Raw genomic sequence first — 19,790 nt, 5'->3', positions numbered from 1 at the left:
CCCTGGTTGAGAACCACTAATCTATAGTGTAACTATAAGTTACTATATTAGTATCGGTACTTATTTCTATTAAATTATAATTATTATTTATTACACAGTAATGTATATGATGTCGCAATAACTAAACATTTACACAAATAATAAATAATTAATAATATTACATACCCAAAAGTATATAAAAATCAACTATTAATTACATAATTGCTATCGTTATAGAGTTCTGAGTTTTAGTTATTTGATTAATTTTATAATTAAAATGCCATTGGATAACACGTCTAACACATAAGTCAGAAGTCAGTCTGCTCATTGTTTTATTTACAGCTCATGCGTTACCAGTAAATAAATAATAATATAAAGTCATATATCATTTTAACGATAAAAGAAAAATGAAGAAACCTGCAGGTGTTTTCATTACATTATATTTAATATTCACAATTTCAGGTAAATAATTTTTATTCTTTGAGGTTCGAGAATCCTCGAGGAATTATTATTATTTTTTTTTTAATAATAAAATGTTCTAAAACTGCTATCAAATTTTATTCACGCTACCACAACTCACTCTTTGACCACCCAAGTATTTGAATACAAACCTAACCAAACCAATGCTTGGTAACTCGCTCAAAAGATTAAAATTAAAATATTTTTGCTACTTACTCATCTAGCTTAACCCCGTGTAGCTTCAATCCAGAAGTGTAGTCAGTGGGCGGCTTATCCTATACCAAATATTCTGTAAAAACCTTCTTGTAATCAATTAAACTTATTGTATAAAATATGAATAGATTTTTTAATTTCATATAAATTTAAAAAAAAAAGAATAAAATGAAATTATAATAATGTACGTATGGGTAATTTAAATTTTTATATTTTTTTTTCTTTTGCGGCTACAACGAGGAAACCACATCAAGCATAATTTATTTTGGAAGTAAATATTGAGATTTCTTATTACCCCAAAACTATGCGTTTATGATTTATTCATTCTAAATTTATACTTTAAAATAATTATTGATAATTACATGCATGTAATTAAACATTATTGAGTAAAATGTCTTGTGTTGATTTGTTTTAGGAATAACCTGTGATGAGAATAATTCATGTAAAAGTATAAATGAAGTATGTGCAGACGATAAGGACTGTTGTTATCAAAAATGTAGTTTCTCATTATTTCACTTTCAACGATATTGTAACGATAACACTAACGTATTTAGTTCAATAACATCCTACTTTAGTACTAAAGGTATATATAATATTCATATATTTTATATGTATGTATAAATATAATATAAATAGTATTATGATTTATGATGTTTACATTACAACGATAATAATTTGTTTTTATTTTTATTGTGCATTAATAAGAACAAATTGGAATATGTTCATATACCGAACCGACAAATATGTCTGTTAGTAAAAAAATGTATGGCAAATTCGGTTTAAATGCTGCCCACGCTGCATTACCATCAGGCACTATAGTCGAAGTGAAGCTGAACGATAAAAAGTTAATGGTCACAATAAACGATAGTCCTTTAAAATCAAATGAAGAAATTTTGCAGTTTTCTAATGAAGCAGCTAAGGTATTAAATATTAAAAGCGGAGAATCAATGGCTTGCAATATAATAGTACCCCGAATGGAGAATAACCAATATCTAAAATATCTTAATTATGTTTTACCATACGTTAGTTTATTCTCGTTATTATTTAGTTTTATATAAATATAACCTAAACAATACATTTATTTCGAAATTTAAAATTCAGTTCTTAAAGGAATAAATTAGTTTGATGCAGACTTTAGATTCTAAGCCCAAGCATTGTAAAAGTTTACATATTGTGTTTAATCCAAGAACTCAACCTTTTTTTTTAAATTAAGTATTTATTGATTTAATTTTTATCTTGTACTTATAAAAATAAATATCAATATAATCATAATAATAATTGTTTGTATAAATAAAAAACAAACAAAAATTAAATATAAATACAAATTATTTTAATCCAATTTTGTCGATCTATTAAAAACTATTAATAAACTATACTATTTATTTATCATACAAGTACCTATTATTTTATGTGGTAAAAAAGAAAAAAATAGTTCCTAAAATAATGGTTTCAAGCAACATTGATTTATAATTAAATAAGTAGTAGGTACCTTAGTACCTATTAGTACTTAGACTGAAACTGCAGTTCTGCATTTGTTTTAATCAATACAACACAAATTGGACATTTTAAAAAACAAAATGTAGTAAGAGTTCAGATGATCAAATCAAGAACCAAATATTCGCCAATGTTAAAAGTATTTAAGTACAATAAATTCTATTTTTATTAATTTATTACGCGCTCTACAGTTTGATATATTTTAAAATTTAAATTTGATAAGCAAGCCCATAAGTAAAGTACGAGGTAAAATATAAGGTTCATCGTATGTATATATTTTATTGAATAAGGAAATGGTAAGATTCTAACCTTATAGTGAGTTCTATATTATGTAATAAGTGATAACAATATGTTTTTTGAAGATATTATTTGTCATATTTTCATAAATATTAATTTATTTCTAATTATATTTAATATCTTTAACATAGTAATTGTAGTCAATAAGCAAATTTATAAATGCTAGAACATACAAGTACTTTATTTCGATTAATTTATTTTAATTACTATTATGTGTTTAGTTTTCCAGCTATTAAAATAATTGACAGTTATCAATACTTTTTAAGTGGCGTTGATCTATTAGTCATTCTTTTCTGTACACGGCAAAATCAACAACTTTAAATCACCAAAATAATTTGAAAATATGAACAAGGGGACGGATGGAACTCCTGCATTAATTCTATATAATTTTCGACGGATATAATTCACATGACGTATGAAAAAGTTTCTTTTAAAATATAGTTTTGTCAAACTATCTTACTTTTGCATTTCGAATTCGCATTATAAACGTGTAATATGTAAAATGATTGATATGATATGAACATGAACTACATAATGGTGATGGCCATTTTGAGACTTATCATAGGTACCCAAGTGGGTAATTTACGTCACGTTTTAACAATCAACGATACATTTAAATTTAAAACATTTTAAATAAAACTGATTAGGATGGTAAAAGAATATTACTATCGATAATTATTACATTCTGAGCGGTTCAATTTCTACAATGCATCTTGTTAACAACGTAAGCAAGTGGGCATCGCTCTATTGTACATAAGGCGTTGAGTGGGTCCCAGGGAGCTTTTCCAATTTGTCTTTCCGTTTAATTTTATTTGGACTATTCAGAATATTAAATATATATATGTCAAATCGTTTTATCCGTTCTCAAATAATACGATTCTCAACAAACAGTATTCAATTTGTATTTATACAGATAAATATATTATAATAATCTTAAACTAGTACAATTATTTAGAAAATATAAATACAATTATTGAAGAATTTGAAAGTATGTTAATTAGGGTGATTACTGATTCTAGTCTATAAGATACAATTTTTTTATGTTATATTTTTATGAATCATACTTTTTAACTTTGTTTGAATACCATTGTACCAATTACTACAAAACAGCTAAAGTTGACTATATCTATTTTTTTTATTGTAAAATATTTTGAAGCTGCAGGTTATATTTTTATTGTGAAATCGATTAAAGATTTTGTAATGCTGAAAAGTATATATTAACATTAGAACGTAAGTAAAAATGTGTAGCTATAAAATAACTATAAATACCTATAGCAGAACAGTGGATACCAATATTGAGACTATATGTCTGAATGATTATCATTTCAACGGTAATGTTCAATTTAAAGTTGGACGTCGAACAGACCAATAAGTGACATTAAATTGTCTGTTGATCACTATTAGAATTGCATACAACACTGTGTACCTATACCATATGTATCATCCAGTGATGTATTAGTATCAGTAGTATCACACATAGAACATAGAATACCACTATATATTTACCGTAAATTATATATTTATATAAAGGCATGAAGCGTTTTTCAGCTTTTATTTTTATGTTTAAATTATAATAATAGCTTCGACGAAGAGTTTACGTAAATACACACGTACTTACTAAAAATACATTGTATATTATTTAATTATTATATTGTTATTTTACAAATTCCTCTATATACAACGAATTAGATTAATGTCTTTACCTGTGTAATTTTTAATATGATGGAAGTATTACTTACCAATCGTTATTACCATATATATTTTTATTAAATATAATATATATATATTTATTATTTATACAAAGTCAGTAATAATACAATTAAAAGTTAGAAGTACAACAATTAACAATTTACTGAAAAATATAACTAACTGATAAGTGATTACAAGATCACAGTAGAAAATTTAGTTTTTAATTTTCACAATCAATATTAGGGTAAATTAATAAGTGTATACTTAGACAGAATCAATCACAATTATAACGATATTAAAAAGTTAAATAACAAATATGATGAAATCAATTAATTTATAATTAAATATCATACATAATATGTGATATATCATATGATTCAATCGTTTCAATTAATTTTCTATGATTTCCATGATATAAATGTTGTTAATAAATAATTAAAAAGCTATATTTATTTTGAAAATATACGAAAAACAAAAAAAGTATGTTACATAATAAAATATAAATATAAATAACTAGCGGAGATTTAAATTGTGTTGGACGTTAATTTGTTTAGTAATCTGTTTAGTGTCCAATGGACACTGTCCATAATACAATTAATTTATCAGTTAGTTGACAACAAATCATTTTATCCTCGAAATGAAAAAGCAAATAGAAAATATTACATTATTTAATTAAACTACTCTAAATTATTTCAATAGTATTAGTTTTTAATGACAAATTGTTTTTCTTGATATAAAATTATAATAAAATAATACCATAACGTATTTTTTTATTTAATATATCCCTCGACAGCTGTAGCCAATAATATGAATTTACATATAAATGCATTTGTACAAAATACGAATTACAAAAAAAGGGGGCAAACGGGTAACCATCACTCTGTTATACACCAACTAAGGTGTTGAATGATTCACTGTAATAGACGTGATAAATTAAAATTCAATGATATCTTGCACGGGAAAAACGATTTTGAGCAAAGACGTGTTCGTCATCCTATAACCTATATCACCAAGTATATTTAATGTTATATTTTTTGATATTGCTATAAAAGTAATTTATTTTCCAATTAATAATACAATAAATCGATTCAATTTTTGCTAAAAAATAGCATTTATTATATTAATATTTAATTATTATAATAGTATATATTTGTTCGGGAAAAAGGGTTTTTTCGGATAAAATATCATTCGGGAAAGTTCATTCGGAATTTCGATTCGGGAAAAATACCGTTAACCATTTGTATCATATATTCGTATTATATTATTATTATAATCAGCTTTACAGTCAATAGCACCTTTCCGTAAAACAGTGTATATAGGTATTAATAGGTAATATCTTAAAACTAATCTTCATATTTTAATACTGTAATATTGTGTATAGTCAAATTAAAAATACCCATACAAGTTTTAAGCCCGAAAAATATTTTTAAATTACATAACAAGATAATATATTTTAATATGTAATTTTGACCAAATTTTAAATTCAAATATATAAGAAATAATCATGTTTTTTTAGTTCCAGTAGTATTAGAAATACTTTTGTAGAATACTAGAATACATTTTTAATACTTAGTCAAAAAAATGTAATAGGTATTTTATTAATTATTAAATATGTTATAAACAGTTGTGTAATAAAAACATATATAAAATATTCATATTTTATGATCAAGAATTGAAAATTTATTATAATATTCCTCAAAAGTACTTCATACTAAAACCAAAAAAACATGATTATTTCTTATAAAAATTTGACAAAATTTACAAAATTGTTTAAAATTAAATTTCATGTATTATTGACGAATTTTTTCAAAATTTAAACTACTAATTTAAGAATAGATATTGTATTACATTTTTAAGAAATTATAATTACAAGCATATAAAAAACATACATTATTGAAATTTCAAATGTCCATATTATACAACTTAATAGGAGTCAAAACACACAACCGCGGACTAATGACCTAGTTGTTGAAGCCTTTATTCTTTATAAAAAAAAAGAGTCAAAATGTTTTGAATATTTTATTACATGTATATAGTTTATTATAACACAAAAATGTAATGAAAATTTAAAAAATCTATGGTTGAATTTGAATTACATAAAAAAAAAAATTAAATTAATTTGTAAAACATAAGTTTTGCGTGAATGTTCCAGTTTTCCTTTAGTTTTTTTTTTACCGGTTATTTTGTAAATTACTGAAAATTTTTACTTTTGACTCCCCAAATTACTAAGTAAATCCAATTTTTTATGTAAAACCACGCTCTAAGTTGAAGATTGAAGCATTTATTCAACTATATTTATCGTGTATACGATAATTACGAATACTAAAATCAACATAACATAATAAAATTAATACATTTATCGCTCCATTAAGAATCTAAAAGAATTAATGGCCAACAAATATGAAAATATATAAACAATAAGCGATACTAAATGTTGATTTACTCGGCAATGCCATAATATATATTATTTTGATTTACGATTATAAATGAGGTACTTAAAACCATTATAAATCAAAACAATGATATCTATTATGTTCATAATTATTTTGATATTGAAGTTTAAATAATGTTTTGAAAACAATGATAATCAAAAGTGTTATTGACTATAGCTAATTTGTTTCATGCATTAATATTTAATATAATATATTAATAAATATTATAATAGTAAAAATTCATTTTTCATACTTTCCACAAATAATATGGGAAAAATCCACTTAACAACCAGAATTTATAATTTCTGTTAGTAATTCAAAGTGTTGGAATTTTTACATGAACATGCACTTTAAGAATAATTTAGAATTTTTGTTGTATAGACTAAATGATAAGTTATGAATAATATTTTTTTATAACATTGATTTGACAATCATAACACATATGTATAGCTACATGTGTACAGTATTGGTAATTGTTCGTAATAATATATTAATCACTTATAATCATTATTATTCTAATGTTAGTATGGAAATATAAGAAATATATTATAATTATAATATATTGCAGTTACATTTTATTTAGGTATAATGAGTATAAATGTCAAATGGTCCTATTTTAAATCAAGGATATCGGGTAAGATTAATATAGTCAATGATGTTGTGTCCTTTTTGAATAAGTTCATTGTATTTAGAATGTGTTCAATAATGTTTTAATGTAATTTTAAGCAATCGATATATTTTTTAAAGTCGTGAAATGCCATGTTATATAGATCAACCAGGTAAAGTAGATACACTAGTATCTTACTTTCTTAATGTTTAGTATTAAAATACTTAGATTTTAGATTCTGATCTAATCGGTTAATGTATGCATAATAACATCTTTTTAGAAATATAATCTGTTATTATTTATCGTTGAATTTAAATTTAATACTCCCGTTTTTGCCTATTATACACAGCAGAACGAGTTCCTCGATTTTTTTTTTTTAGTTTAAATTTTTAAATATAGAAGATTTTTTTTGTCAAACGTTTGGGTGTAATCTAAGAATACAGCTCTAGTATATGAATAATACCTAAACTTTTATTAACGTGGGTTTAGTAAAGCAGAAAATTTCGATGTCGTAGAGTGAATATATTTAGAACAGAATAAGTAGTGAAGAAATATCATCTGTTAAATAAATATAGTTTTCAAGTCAAATGCGAATTATTATTTAAAATAGTTGGGATATTTTTGAGAGTCGATAACTTGCTGGGTAGCTTTTATTCGTATAAATTACAAGGTGTTGTTTGGGTTAATGAATAATGATTATTGTTTCAATTATAGATTAAATCATTTATTATAGATATTATGTAAATATATAATGCATGTACACCAATAAGTGTTGGAAGAAACTAAGTCATTAAATACACGACTAATAATAGTATATAATTCAATCGATTTATTATATCTTACTTTGGCAGTATAAAATACGCCTAACAAATCATCATCACGTTTCTGGGTTCATTGTTTAATTTGACGTCAATCTCTTTGTTTGATTTATGTATTATTAAGAAAATTTTTATTTTCACATTAATACCATCATTAATTTGACTTAGGAAAATGAAGACATTTTCAGTTGTTTCAATTGCATTGTTCGTAATCTTTACTATATCAGGTAAATAAAAACTGTTGTATTGTTTTTGTACTATAAGTCATGTACTCATATTTAACGAAAATATTTACTAAATATTTTTTTTGAAATCTTACCGTTTGTTAAAATACAAAAAAATAATATAGGCATTACTTAACGCTTTTATTTGAATGTAAATTAATTTGTTTTAGCTGATTTTGAAAAAAATCAGAAAACTATTATACATAGGTATACAATGAATATTATTACTTACTATTATTATACGTTTATATAATCACTTATAATAATTTATAAATATACATGTATAATGTTGAGATATATATATATATATATTTATACTTGTAACAATATATTATGTTATTATAAAAAATAACTAAATTTTTTTATCGTTAATAATCGTTACAATTTCTTGAGACTACACATTTTATTGAGCCTGTTACTTGTTAGATATCTACTTGACACTTGTTTAAGATAAATTATTTTCTTCATTTCATTAAGAAAATAAATAAATTTAAATTAAGAATAAGTACTTAGTTCATAATAGTATGAAAAATTATGTCTAATCATTACTTTTCAGGTATTTATTGTGAATCGTCAGATTTGAATTCCACTTGTACTGACGATTTTGAAAGATGTTTAAATCATACTGACTGCTGCTCTGGAAAATGCCTAATGTCAGGCTACATACACAATAGAATTTGTCTGGAAACTTCAAGTATAGAACAAACAAAAAGTACCAATTTTTAAATTTTATTAATATCACTTATCTTAACTGACAATAATTTTATTAATATTTGATTTTTTATTTTATGACAAAAAGTTCAAAAAGGTAAATGTTCATACTATAAACCGACAGACGAAAAACTTGATCGACATATGTCTCAATCATTCGGATTATTTGCATCGCATCCTTTATTACCAACCAACTCAATGGTCGAAGTGAAGCATAACGACAAAGTTGTAACTGTAAGAATAACACATCAATATGTAGAAAATAAAAATAATTCGATTTTGGAATTATCAAGAGATGCAGCAAAGGAGTTAGGCATTGAAACAGAAGGATTGTTTGATTGTAACTTGCAATTAGTGACTTCAGAAGTCGACTATTATCCTCTTCTAAAACCTATTGGAATTATTATATTTTATGTGACAGCAATGTTTCTAGTAGTATGAACAAATAAACACATTGATAAATAATAAATAAATTGTAAATTTATTATTTGTACAATTATTATTAGTATAATACATTATTATACTTAAGTTAAAATAATTTTTTGTTTTGATTTTTCCATTAATTATTAACACTAAACATTATACGTAATCGTTCAACTATTTAAATTGGTTTCGTAGGACTCGAACATTCGCTCTAAATGCATTGTGTTTGATTTTAAGCGAATGTTTGCCCTTAAAGTTGTACAGCGCTTTATTTACCTTGCGAACTTTGCGGTTCACGTCATGTAAAACTAGCTTTAAAATCGATTTGATATAATGTGTTATCGTTATGTAAATATATCAACATACCACATTAAAAAGTTGAAATTATTTACAAACATATTTTTTGTTAACATTTTCAAGCATCTTTTGTTTGCTATTATATTTACATGGAACATGATACCCTGCCTAACTATAATATTATTTTATTTTATTTTTTAAATTGTAATTTCAAATATTCATACTTATTATTAGTAGGTATAGATATGATATTATAGTATACTTAGAATAAAACATATTATAGATACAACTGCATGTGTGATTTGTATATTAATGTTTACAATGGATTTTAAATTACATTTTTACTTACAACATAATCTAAAATATTTTTACAATAAATATAATTATGAATTATTGAATTAGCTATGTATTAAGTCTTAAATACGATAAAACGATTCGTAAATTGAATTTAGAGTGAGTTATTAAGATATTCTTATAAATATAAATATATAATATTAATGATTCTAGTTTCGGCGTTGCCCTAGTTAGAAAGGGTATTACTTTTCACATTACAATAATGTTCAAGAATCAAGATTCAATAGATTATAAATAATTAAACAACATTCAGTATTATCTATTACCGCTACTAATAATGCTACCTATCAGCTAATAAAAATAAGTTATTTTTAACCAACTATAACTAAGCATAATATTGTCATTAAAATATAATTATAAAATTTAAGTATAAATAATTCTGTATATTATATCAACATATTTTATTTTTTGATATGTTTGTAATATTAAAGAATATTTTCTTTACACCTGTAATTTTGTGTTATTTTAATTTTGTGGATATTGTCATATTAACTTACTGTATTATAGTGTACAAGAAGATTATAAATATATGTATTTGAAAGGGGGATGAAGTCGCTCTGATATACCTATATAGTTAGTACTTATCAAATGCAGCAAGCCAGTAAAATTTGAGTTCTACGAATACTTTTGGGTTATCGGAATTGAATCCGTCAAATATTTTTTGATTGTTTGAGTTAAATCTCTCCAGCCTATAATAGTCAACCAAGGCACATCAAGTGAAATTTAGCTGAGTAGTCTCCCGAAAAATATGTATGCTAGTTTATAGTATTTATAATAATTGTTAAGCAAATACAGCACACAGCTTTCTTTTAACACGATTACTAATTTTTTGTCTAGAAAACTCTTTCGTTTAATTTTTTACAGTGTGTTCGTACACATTTTCTTAGATAACATTATATAAATAGAATAATTAAAAAAAAAACACTATGTACATGAGTTTTTATAATAAGCCTACAATTGAAATATTGAGTCACGTCATTAGATATTTTTTTAAATTGAAACTTATTCAATGTTATCCATCTAGTCAGTGGCGTACTTAGGATTTCTTTGAGAGCTAGGGATATGACTGAAATAGTCGATGTCAAACGTCCCAGTATTTTATTATCCACTGATAAATACGAAAAAAATAACTTATGTCTATATAATACTATTTTATAATATTGACGTACATCGTTATGACCGTTTATAAAAAACTGGAATAATCACTTACCAAGATATACTTAACCGTAAAATCTGAAATATTAATATTGTATATATATATATATATATATATATGTATATTAATTATTAAACACATAGAACCTATAGTGAAGATTTTTTTCCCCGAAGACTTGATTTAAAATTGAGATGTTAAGGACCTAGTTACGCTGATTGAACTTTAATAAATTATGCAATTTAAAATAAAAGCAAAAATACTTACAGATAATTATTTTAAACTCAGATATAAATATTCTGTTTTTATAATAATAACATTGATTATAAATAATAGTAGTTATAATTAAGATGAATGATATGATATCCGAAGATAATTGAAAGTGTGAAGGATATTCAAATGGCGTTTGAATTAAAAAACGTCAAATGTTAGTCTTAACTTTGTCTAAACTCCATCATATTAATAAGATAAGTGGTAGATCACAATTAAACATAGGTAACTGCGCTATAATGATCATACAATGATTAATAGCATAAATTAATTATACACCATCACTCAATGGGTTATATTACATGATTGTGTACTTAGATAATTATCGAGCACGAAAGTTCAATTGCTATTTTATTTTAATATATTCAATATTATATGTCGTATGTGCTATGTGCTATGGGTTTATATGTTATGTATGAGGCGATTTCCGCGATCAATCTGTGTAGTATTTTGTTTATAAAATAAACGAAATGTATTTTCTGATTTAATTCTAATATATATAATATATGTACACGTACAAGTGAAAAGAATTACAATATCAGAATGTTGAAATAATTAATAATAATATACTTCTGACTTATTACAAACAGTTTTAATAGCTAAAATTAATTGGATATTTAAAAATAAAATTAATGTAACAATAATACTATAGACACATTTATCGTACGAGATAAACGTGTAAACTCTATCGTACTCTATAGTAGCTATTTTACAATATATACATTACGACTAATATAACTGTAAAGAACGATGCTGTAAGCCCAATTAATTTTTTAATTTGAGAATAATTTGGTTCGGGTCCATATACACCTAGGGAACAAGGAACTAACTCTCCTTCTTTAATGCCTAATATATCCGCCGCTTCTCTGGATAAATCCAAAAGGGTTCCATTAGTTTTGTTTGTAAAGCCATTTATTGTGACATCTATGGTCTTGTTATTGTATGTTAGTTGGATTTTTGTAAAAGGTGGCAACATAGCGTGGGCTGCGTGAACTCCAAACGTGTCGTATGCCGTATCGCTGGCATTTTTGTTGTACGACGAATTTTTATATAAACACGTACCGTTTTCAACTTTATGTCGTGAAACAAAAAAAAAACAAATATTATTAAAAGATTTTATTTTATTTCCGCGTGTGTTGTATTAACGATATTATACTTTTATACTCAGGCGCTGTACTATTGGGTTCCATGCAGTATCTGTTGTTTGGATTGCCTGAAAAATAGCAATTACCAGAACAACAATCGGTGTTCTCAAGGCATCTCTCATTGAATTCAACGCAATAGTCTGAACAGCTTATTTCTGAAATATTTTATAAATACATATAATTATGCTAATATGACGATAGATATGTGAACATGTCGCGTATAATATGCTGTGCAGGGCACGTACACATATACGGACACGTCGATGCGTCTGCGGCCTTAATTTTATCATAACCGTTTACTTTAGTTTTTAATTACACATAATTCACCATAAGTCCCAACCAAAATTTTAGAAATTAAATTATGAATAATGAAAATAATTGTTTTCCTTATCACAAATTAAAGGTTGTTATTTTTTTTTAATACCTAATTAAAACACATGCAATTTTATTAAATAGGTACATAGTTAATATATTGAAGGTATCCTAAAAAAAAAAAAAATAGCTAATCTTAGATAGTTTTATGGATGCCATTTAAGAGTTTGATTAATATTAGTATAGAATGCACTGCACCCCTATACATTTCACCGCATATTTTCAATATAGACGATTTGTAGGGTGAATCAAAATAATTAGTTGCAACTTGCAATGTTCTAAAATTGAGAATAACGAGGTATTGATATCAATGCATAGGTAATATAGGAATCTATCAACAACAAGTTTCAATGTAAGAATAATTATATAAAATTATAATACATATATAGTATCTATTAAATGCACTGAATATTATGTTCCTAATCGGAGAAACTGTCAGTAATTCAAAATTGATTAAAACATTGATTTATCATAAATGTAATAATTTACTCGTTTTCTTCATAAACAGATAATATTTTAATCCATTTGTTCAATAACAAAAAACCTTTAATATATTTACTATTAAATATTAATATTATAACAATATCTATACTATTATTAAGTTATTGAATTATTCACCATTAATAAAACGTTTTTACATTTCGAAACTGTTTTTACTTTTTACATGCCGTAGTAGTAGTAGGCATGCTCAAATTTCAAAATGTCAAAATTTAAACATATCATTAAATTTACGAATTGATAGTACTTGAAATAAAAAAAAATATATAAAAATTCCTAAAACAATATACCTAATACCGTTTTGAAATTGTACGATTAATAAATATGACCTTTATTAATGTCCTTATTGTAATGTATTTAATATCAGCCCTCTAATCAAAACCAAAATCAGTATGTGTACATCAATGTGTAAAAATAGTTGCTTCGTATCTCTGTATAATAGGAACACGATTTTACATGTCATTATTGTTATACTTATAGCGAAAATAAAATTTATATTCACCTGATGTAAAAAATGCGAACAACGCAATTGAAATTACTAAAGATGTCTTCATTTTGGTTTTTAGTAGGATTCGTACGTAGTTATATATTGTACTGAAAATAATAATAATAGTATGTGGATTGTTGTGCGTCGAGCAAACGTAGAGATCAACGTCAAATAAATAAATGAATAAGGTACTTTCTGAAATGCACCGTATAGCATGATGCTGTAAGACGGTATTTAATTTCAATAAAATGTAATTGATTGAATTATATTAATTGTTGTTTATTTAATCAGGGTTTTAGTTTCGATAATCGAGTATTATATACATTTATCTTATTACATATTAATTTTATAATTAAAACAATTCTTCGAAGATAATTATTATGTAATTAACCCTAACATTTACAGCTCGTACTATCATAACACTTCAGCTCTCTGATATTTTTTATAAATGTATGTACACGGCGTGTCTATAATATGTATGAATATTCAATGTATTTCAACACTAATTTATTATTATCAATGTAATTTTTGAATAAAACAATAAAGATTATGCTTAGCACTATTATTATTAATTATAATCAATTATTCAATTATTGATGATTTGACATTTTTATTTAATGAAATCCTGTCATGGTATTATTTCAAAAAAGGAGGTTTATACATTAATATCATAAATAGGTACATACCGACTTATTTGCCTACTGTAATATTATTTATACGAACGTACATTTCATAATACTTTTTCCTACATTACTTTTTACTGATGTTTTGAAGAATAAATTTATGTACCTATATTATTTTTTTCAATATTATATTGCATAATACTATAACTTATTTTCGGAGTTTAAGCAGGAATTACATGCTATAGATTCTGAGCGGAGCAATGAATGTAATTATTTTACAATAACGCATGTTTATTATTATTATTATTATTAACGTAGATATATATGTTTTTGGGCTGAGTACTGGGTACAGATATATTTTGATTTTCTGACTAATCGATTTTTGGTCCCACTATTCTTGGTGACTTCAGAAGGTGCTTAATCTAACTCGGTATAGTGACTTACTGGATATTGACTAAACTTCCATGTCGGCATGTTACAAAGCTCCGTAATTTGATTGCTTCTTCTGTCAAGTCTTCTGTCTGAACTCTGAAATATAGCTAATTTATTTAATCTTATTTCATTAATATTTCATCATTTCTACTTATTATAAAAAAAAAAAATATTTATTAAATTTAAAAAAACGCGTAAACCTGTGGAAACGAATCACTCAATCTTTATAACCCTATTTTTTAGTTACTGTGCAATATCATTATTATTTTCCAATATAAGTATAAGTAGTAAGTTAGTAAGGAATACAAAAAATATGGGCGGGTGCGTTGGTATGACTTTTCTGTACAACATGCATAAATGTCGAATGGGTCTCACTGAAATAGATGTTTTAAATTTGAATTCAATTATGAATTATTGTTTATAAAAAAAATATTTTAAACGAAGACGACCCGTCAGCCAATACCAAATAATAATATATTATGTTTTTTTTAAATTGCTCGTCGAGAAACTTTGGAGTCAGAGAAATGTATAATTTTTTTTTTAATTCAACAGTTAGTTCTATATCGTGGCAAAACGAAAAAGGTGTCTAAATAAATTTGTTTTATACATTTCAGATTTTAGATTATGTAAATAATATAATTGTAACTAATTATTACGAGTAAAATAAAATTTGTTAAATGGAACATATTAATAAAGTAATCCAGACAATATATTATGAAATATGTATCAATTAAACTATAATTGCTCGAAGACTTTGATAAGCTATATTATATAGCTATATTGTTAAAGAAAAAATGCGATATGATTAGATACGATATTATACTATTATAGGTTTATAGGGTGGATTAGTACAGGCGAGTATATGATATGCGAAAGCGAAAAATTATAAAGCTTTAGGTTATGACTGTATTAAATCCTAAATCTTAATTTATGTATCATAATTGTAAATAAAAATACATTTATTATATATTTTTTTATTAATATTAAATTTTCAGTTAATAATTTGTATATGCAATGTCCATGCGTAAGGAGGATTTAAATAATAAAATCAACACTTAAGGGGTTGCAATATGATTTGGACGAGTCAGACGAATATCTCATACCCACAATACCTCCATGACAAATACAATGTTTTCTACCTTTTCATACACAGACTAGTAAACTAGTACAGCAGTATTCCACCAAGTTCTAAGATTAAGAACCTGACCGAAGATTAAAATCGAAAAAAAATGATGTCGTACATAATCGTAACCTTCATCAGCATGCCATTGCTATAACAATGTTAAAATTTGAAAATTGAATATATTTTTTTACACGTATAATCTTAATTTTTATATTTAAATATATTTCTATAACAGGTATATAGAGTTGTTCACATTTCTCAATCATCATGTATAGCCTTAATACTAAGTGTCTAAGTTACAGCAGGAAAGCTGTAAACAATTTTGAAAAAGATTTTTGAAGATTTTTGTGAACAACACTATTTTTGTTATTTGCATTACTATAATTTATATGTTAACAACTTTTAAATAAATTGTAGAAAAATTATAAAGCTTATGCGTAAGAGAATAAAAATGGAGTTGGCATTGAGCGAACAACGACTTCAAAAACGAACGTATGCCTATATATTTATATTTTATTTATTCGATATCATCGTCGTTGGGACATATATAAATATTATAAATTATCATATACATTTTTTTTAATGTTGACACATGACAATATGACATAGAAAGAAATAACTTAGAAACATCATGTCATTACAATATTAAACAATAATATGTATATATATAATGTATTTAAATATTTAATCGATTTTTCAGTTAATATAAGTTATGTTGAATGCAAGTGGAAAAAAATATTATTACTTTTTCTTTATTTACTCATTTTTATGACCATATAATTATACACATAATACCATCACATCATTCTAGCTATACCTATCCAATTTACACAAGACTGCTTTAGCATTTCTCATTATAAATGTCAAGCTAGTAATAAAAGTTGTGAATTTTATGTTATTTCCACACTATACCTACGTATATACAATTAATTTGTTTTTAATATTTCTAGTACATAAAAAAAAAAATACTGTTTGGGCAAATAATAAAATAATCTAGTTGAATATTGATTAACAAAATATATTTTGAAATTATTAACTATTATACACAATGGAATGTTTAAAATATGTTAACTAATTCTAAAATACTGATAGGTATGTACATATTGTACATGACACTATTAATACTATATATTCAGTGCCACAACTTAGTATATTGGTGGGTGTGCAAGTAAATATTATAGGGCCCGTGTAGCCAAGGACCTAAATACCTAATAGATCCTTAAAAAATATATAACTTGCTGTTTGTAGCTATAAACATTATATTGTGCACAGATGGGTGAGGAGAAAAATGACCGGCAGGGCGGCAGTTCCAATAACAGTCTATTGATTTTTCGATTTCATTGGGAAAAATATTTGAGAAATTGAGAAATATCAATAATGTTTTGTATAAAATTATTAGTATGAAAATATGTTTCGTGTACTATTATTTGTTTGTTCATATTGTATTGTTGTTATAAGTATCACTACAAAATGTGATTTCTTAAGCAAGTTTACCCCATTTTTATGCTTAAATGATCAATTATGCAATTATTCAAATACTGATTTTTTGAATTTTTAAATGTAATTAAAGACGATATTTTGGAGTGCTTAGATTTTTCTCAACATTTAAGGATTATTCTGTGGTAATACCAACTTTATTTTTTAAAAGAGAACATATATGTTTCATCGTCAAAGCGGACAGGCGCAGTCATGCTACGCCCTTGTCTTCCACGACTCCTATCATTTTAATTGGATAGAAAGTTTACTGTACTTTATATTTTGGAATGCAAATAAAAATGTTCATTGTAGCTATAAGACAAATTATACTTCAATAAAAATAATATACATAATATATAATAAAAAGGTACTGTTTTTATATTTTTAGTCTTAGTCTTAACTAAAAGCTACTTTGAAAATGACGTATATTTCCCCGCCAATCAACATTCAAAATATTACAATTTCTTATGTAAATAATTAGGTTTCAAATAGCATGTATTCACACGACTATCTCAAAATGTGCATTCTTTTAGAAGTAGTTTTCCGTTATCCCGTCAACCGCACGAGTCTCAATTCCATTATCTCGATTACCTCCTCAAAGTCTCGACTAACACGAATTTGTCATTTATATAATTAATATAATGCCATGATTCATATTCAAATGCTGTTTACAAAATTTAATGGAGGTCATTTCTGCACTCTAGCAATATATAAAACGAAGTATTATTAAAAAAAAGCAAATGACTATTTTCAAACCAATTGCCAATACGCATATTTCTTTAACGTTGACATGCCTTATTAATATTGCATTTCCAAAAAACTTTGTTTTTCCTGATGTATTTCTAATTTTTTTTATGACCATTTTTATATTGACGGAGTATTGGAAGTAAACCCTTCTCTTGAAAGAACTCAACGGCATCTTTTTCACTATTCAATAAATTCCAAAGATTCATAATTATAAATACTAAATTATAATTTATAGCTAAAATAATAAATTTGAACTTCAGTTAGATACGATTAATATTATCATTTAACAGTACTGACGACGGTCAATATGTATAGTCTAGATCAGGGAGGGCAAATCCAATGCATGCACAAAGATTTTGAGGGCACGTGAAAAATTAAAATATTTTTCTACATATAATAGGTAATATTTTGAGTATACGGCTTTTATCGGTCAATAACGATTATCCAATTTTATCTGTAGATAAAATAATAATTTATAATATACTAGCTGAATTACCCGTCGTTTCCTTGTTTAAGTATATAAATGTATGTAACCTGGCAAGATTAAATTTTGTTTAATCTATTGAAATTTAAATTAATTAAGATTGTTGAAATAATATTTTATACATATTAATTTAGTTTTTAAGATAATAATTATTATCATAACCTATTCTATAAGTTGTAGCTTTGTTCACGATACATTTTAGCAGTGCAGGTTCAAAATAAATGTTTTACCAATAGTTTTTCAAAATGTTATCTACAAAATTTCTTTGTAGACAATGTTCTTCGCTGATCTATTAGTAGGCGACAAAATCACCAAGCTACTGGGTGAGCTTACGCGTGAGCAAGCTACGTAGATCCGCCCATGTGAAAAAGTTTTCTCGCAAATCTATTCCTGAAAATTTGAGAGTTTGGCCTTGGGACTTGTTTATAGTCATAGCAAAACAGACTTTGAGGGGAAACTGTAATCGTTTTAATTCGAATGAAAGACCATTCGGAATTAAAGGGACTCGTGGTACAAACAGTTTCCTCTTTCGCACATTCAGTTAAAATTGTGGCTTCTACTATATTGCGATGTAAAGCTTTGACTTTAAGCCTGGTCCCATTGCACAGTTTAGGTGCGGTTTCAAATTTCGCAACAACATAATTGGTGTGTCCAGACGCAGAATAAGCTTATGAAATAGCATACCCGGGGGTTTCAATTAATTTAGAAATTCAACCGGATAATAAGTGCCATCGTCTATGTTGACCACCGTATCTATCGAAGTATATACTTTTACTTACCCTTCAAAAGACATCAGCAGTGTATCATTGATAGCCATCGCTTGGTCATTTTTTGGAGTGAGTATAGCACGTTCACACAACCATTCCATAAGCTTATCATGAATATGAGCAATATCTGGATAAATTTTTGATATTAATTTCTGAACCGTAATTACAACTGTGCACAAATTTTCTGGGATAATACCCCGAAATCGCTGTAAAGTA

The 19,790-nt window shown here is 25.4% G+C and overlaps 3 protein-coding genes across 3 annotated transcripts; 2 read left to right on the top strand and 1 right to left on the bottom strand.

Annotated features, from left to right (window-relative positions):
• Window positions 1-275: 275 nt before the first annotated feature.
• LOC113554186 lies at window positions 276-1,868 on the top strand. Its single transcript, XM_026957918.1, has 3 exons — window positions 276-441; window positions 1,067-1,234; window positions 1,357-1,868. Exons 1-3 carry the CDS (start codon window positions 387-389, stop codon window positions 1,707-1,709), a joined length of 576 nt encoding a protein of 191 aa, XP_026813719.1. The 5' UTR covers window positions 276-386; the 3' UTR covers window positions 1,710-1,868.
• A 6,171-nt stretch (window positions 1,869-8,039) lies between these two features.
• Window positions 8,040-9,806, top strand: LOC113554380. Its single transcript, XM_026958197.1, has 3 exons — window positions 8,040-8,215; window positions 8,769-8,924; window positions 9,012-9,806. Exons 1-3 carry the CDS (start codon window positions 8,161-8,163, stop codon window positions 9,362-9,364), a joined length of 564 nt encoding a protein of 187 aa, XP_026813998.1. The 5' UTR covers window positions 8,040-8,160; the 3' UTR covers window positions 9,365-9,806.
• A 1,948-nt stretch (window positions 9,807-11,754) lies between these two features.
• LOC113553948 lies at window positions 11,755-14,113 on the bottom strand. The gene is made up of 3 exons (XM_026957552.1): window positions 13,938-14,113; window positions 12,577-12,720; window positions 11,755-12,491 (listed from the first exon to the last, which is right to left on the bottom strand). The coding sequence occupies exons 1-3, from the start codon at window positions 13,987-13,989 to the stop codon at window positions 12,130-12,132; spliced, it is 558 nt and encodes a 185-aa protein (XP_026813353.1). The 5' UTR covers window positions 13,990-14,113; the 3' UTR covers window positions 11,755-12,129.
• Between the last annotated feature and the right edge of the window lie 5,677 nt (window positions 14,114-19,790).

The sequence above is a fragment of the Rhopalosiphum maidis genome, chromosome 2, assembly GCF_003676215.2.
Source record: "Rhopalosiphum maidis isolate BTI-1 chromosome 2, ASM367621v3, whole genome shotgun sequence".
Taxonomy (NCBI): Eukaryota; Metazoa; Arthropoda; class Insecta; order Hemiptera; family Aphididae; genus Rhopalosiphum; species Rhopalosiphum maidis.
The sequence above is the reverse complement of the archived record's forward strand: the minus strand, read 5'-3'. Positions and strand labels throughout refer to the sequence as shown.

Coding starts and splice junctions, on each gene's coding strand:
- LOC113554380 (XM_026958197.1), top strand. CDS start 8,161: ATGAAGACATTTTCAGTTGTTTCAATTGCATTGTTCGTAATCTTTACT. Junction 8,216..8,768: donor CGTAATCTTTACTATATCAG/GTAAATAAAAAC, acceptor ATTACTTTTCAG/GTATTTATTGTGAATCGTCA. Junction 8,925..9,011: donor AAGTATAGAACAAACAAAAA/GTACCAATTTTT, acceptor TATGACAAAAAG/TTCAAAAAGGTAAATGTTCA.
- LOC113553948 (XM_026957552.1), bottom strand. CDS start 13,989: ATGAAGACATCTTTAGTAATTTCAATTGCGTTGTTCGCATTTTTTACA. Junction 12,721..13,937: donor GTTCGCATTTTTTACATCAG/GTGAATATAAAT, acceptor AAAATATTTCAG/AAATAAGCTGTTCAGACTAT. Junction 12,492..12,576: donor TACAGCGCCTGAGTATAAAA/GTATAATATCGT, acceptor CACGACATAAAG/TTGAAAACGGTACGTGTTTA.
- LOC113554186 (XM_026957918.1), top strand. CDS start 387: ATGAAGAAACCTGCAGGTGTTTTCATTACATTATATTTAATATTCACA. Junction 442..1,066: donor TTTAATATTCACAATTTCAG/GTAAATAATTTT, acceptor GATTTGTTTTAG/GAATAACCTGTGATGAGAAT. Junction 1,235..1,356: donor ATCCTACTTTAGTACTAAAG/GTATATATAATA, acceptor TGCATTAATAAG/AACAAATTGGAATATGTTCA.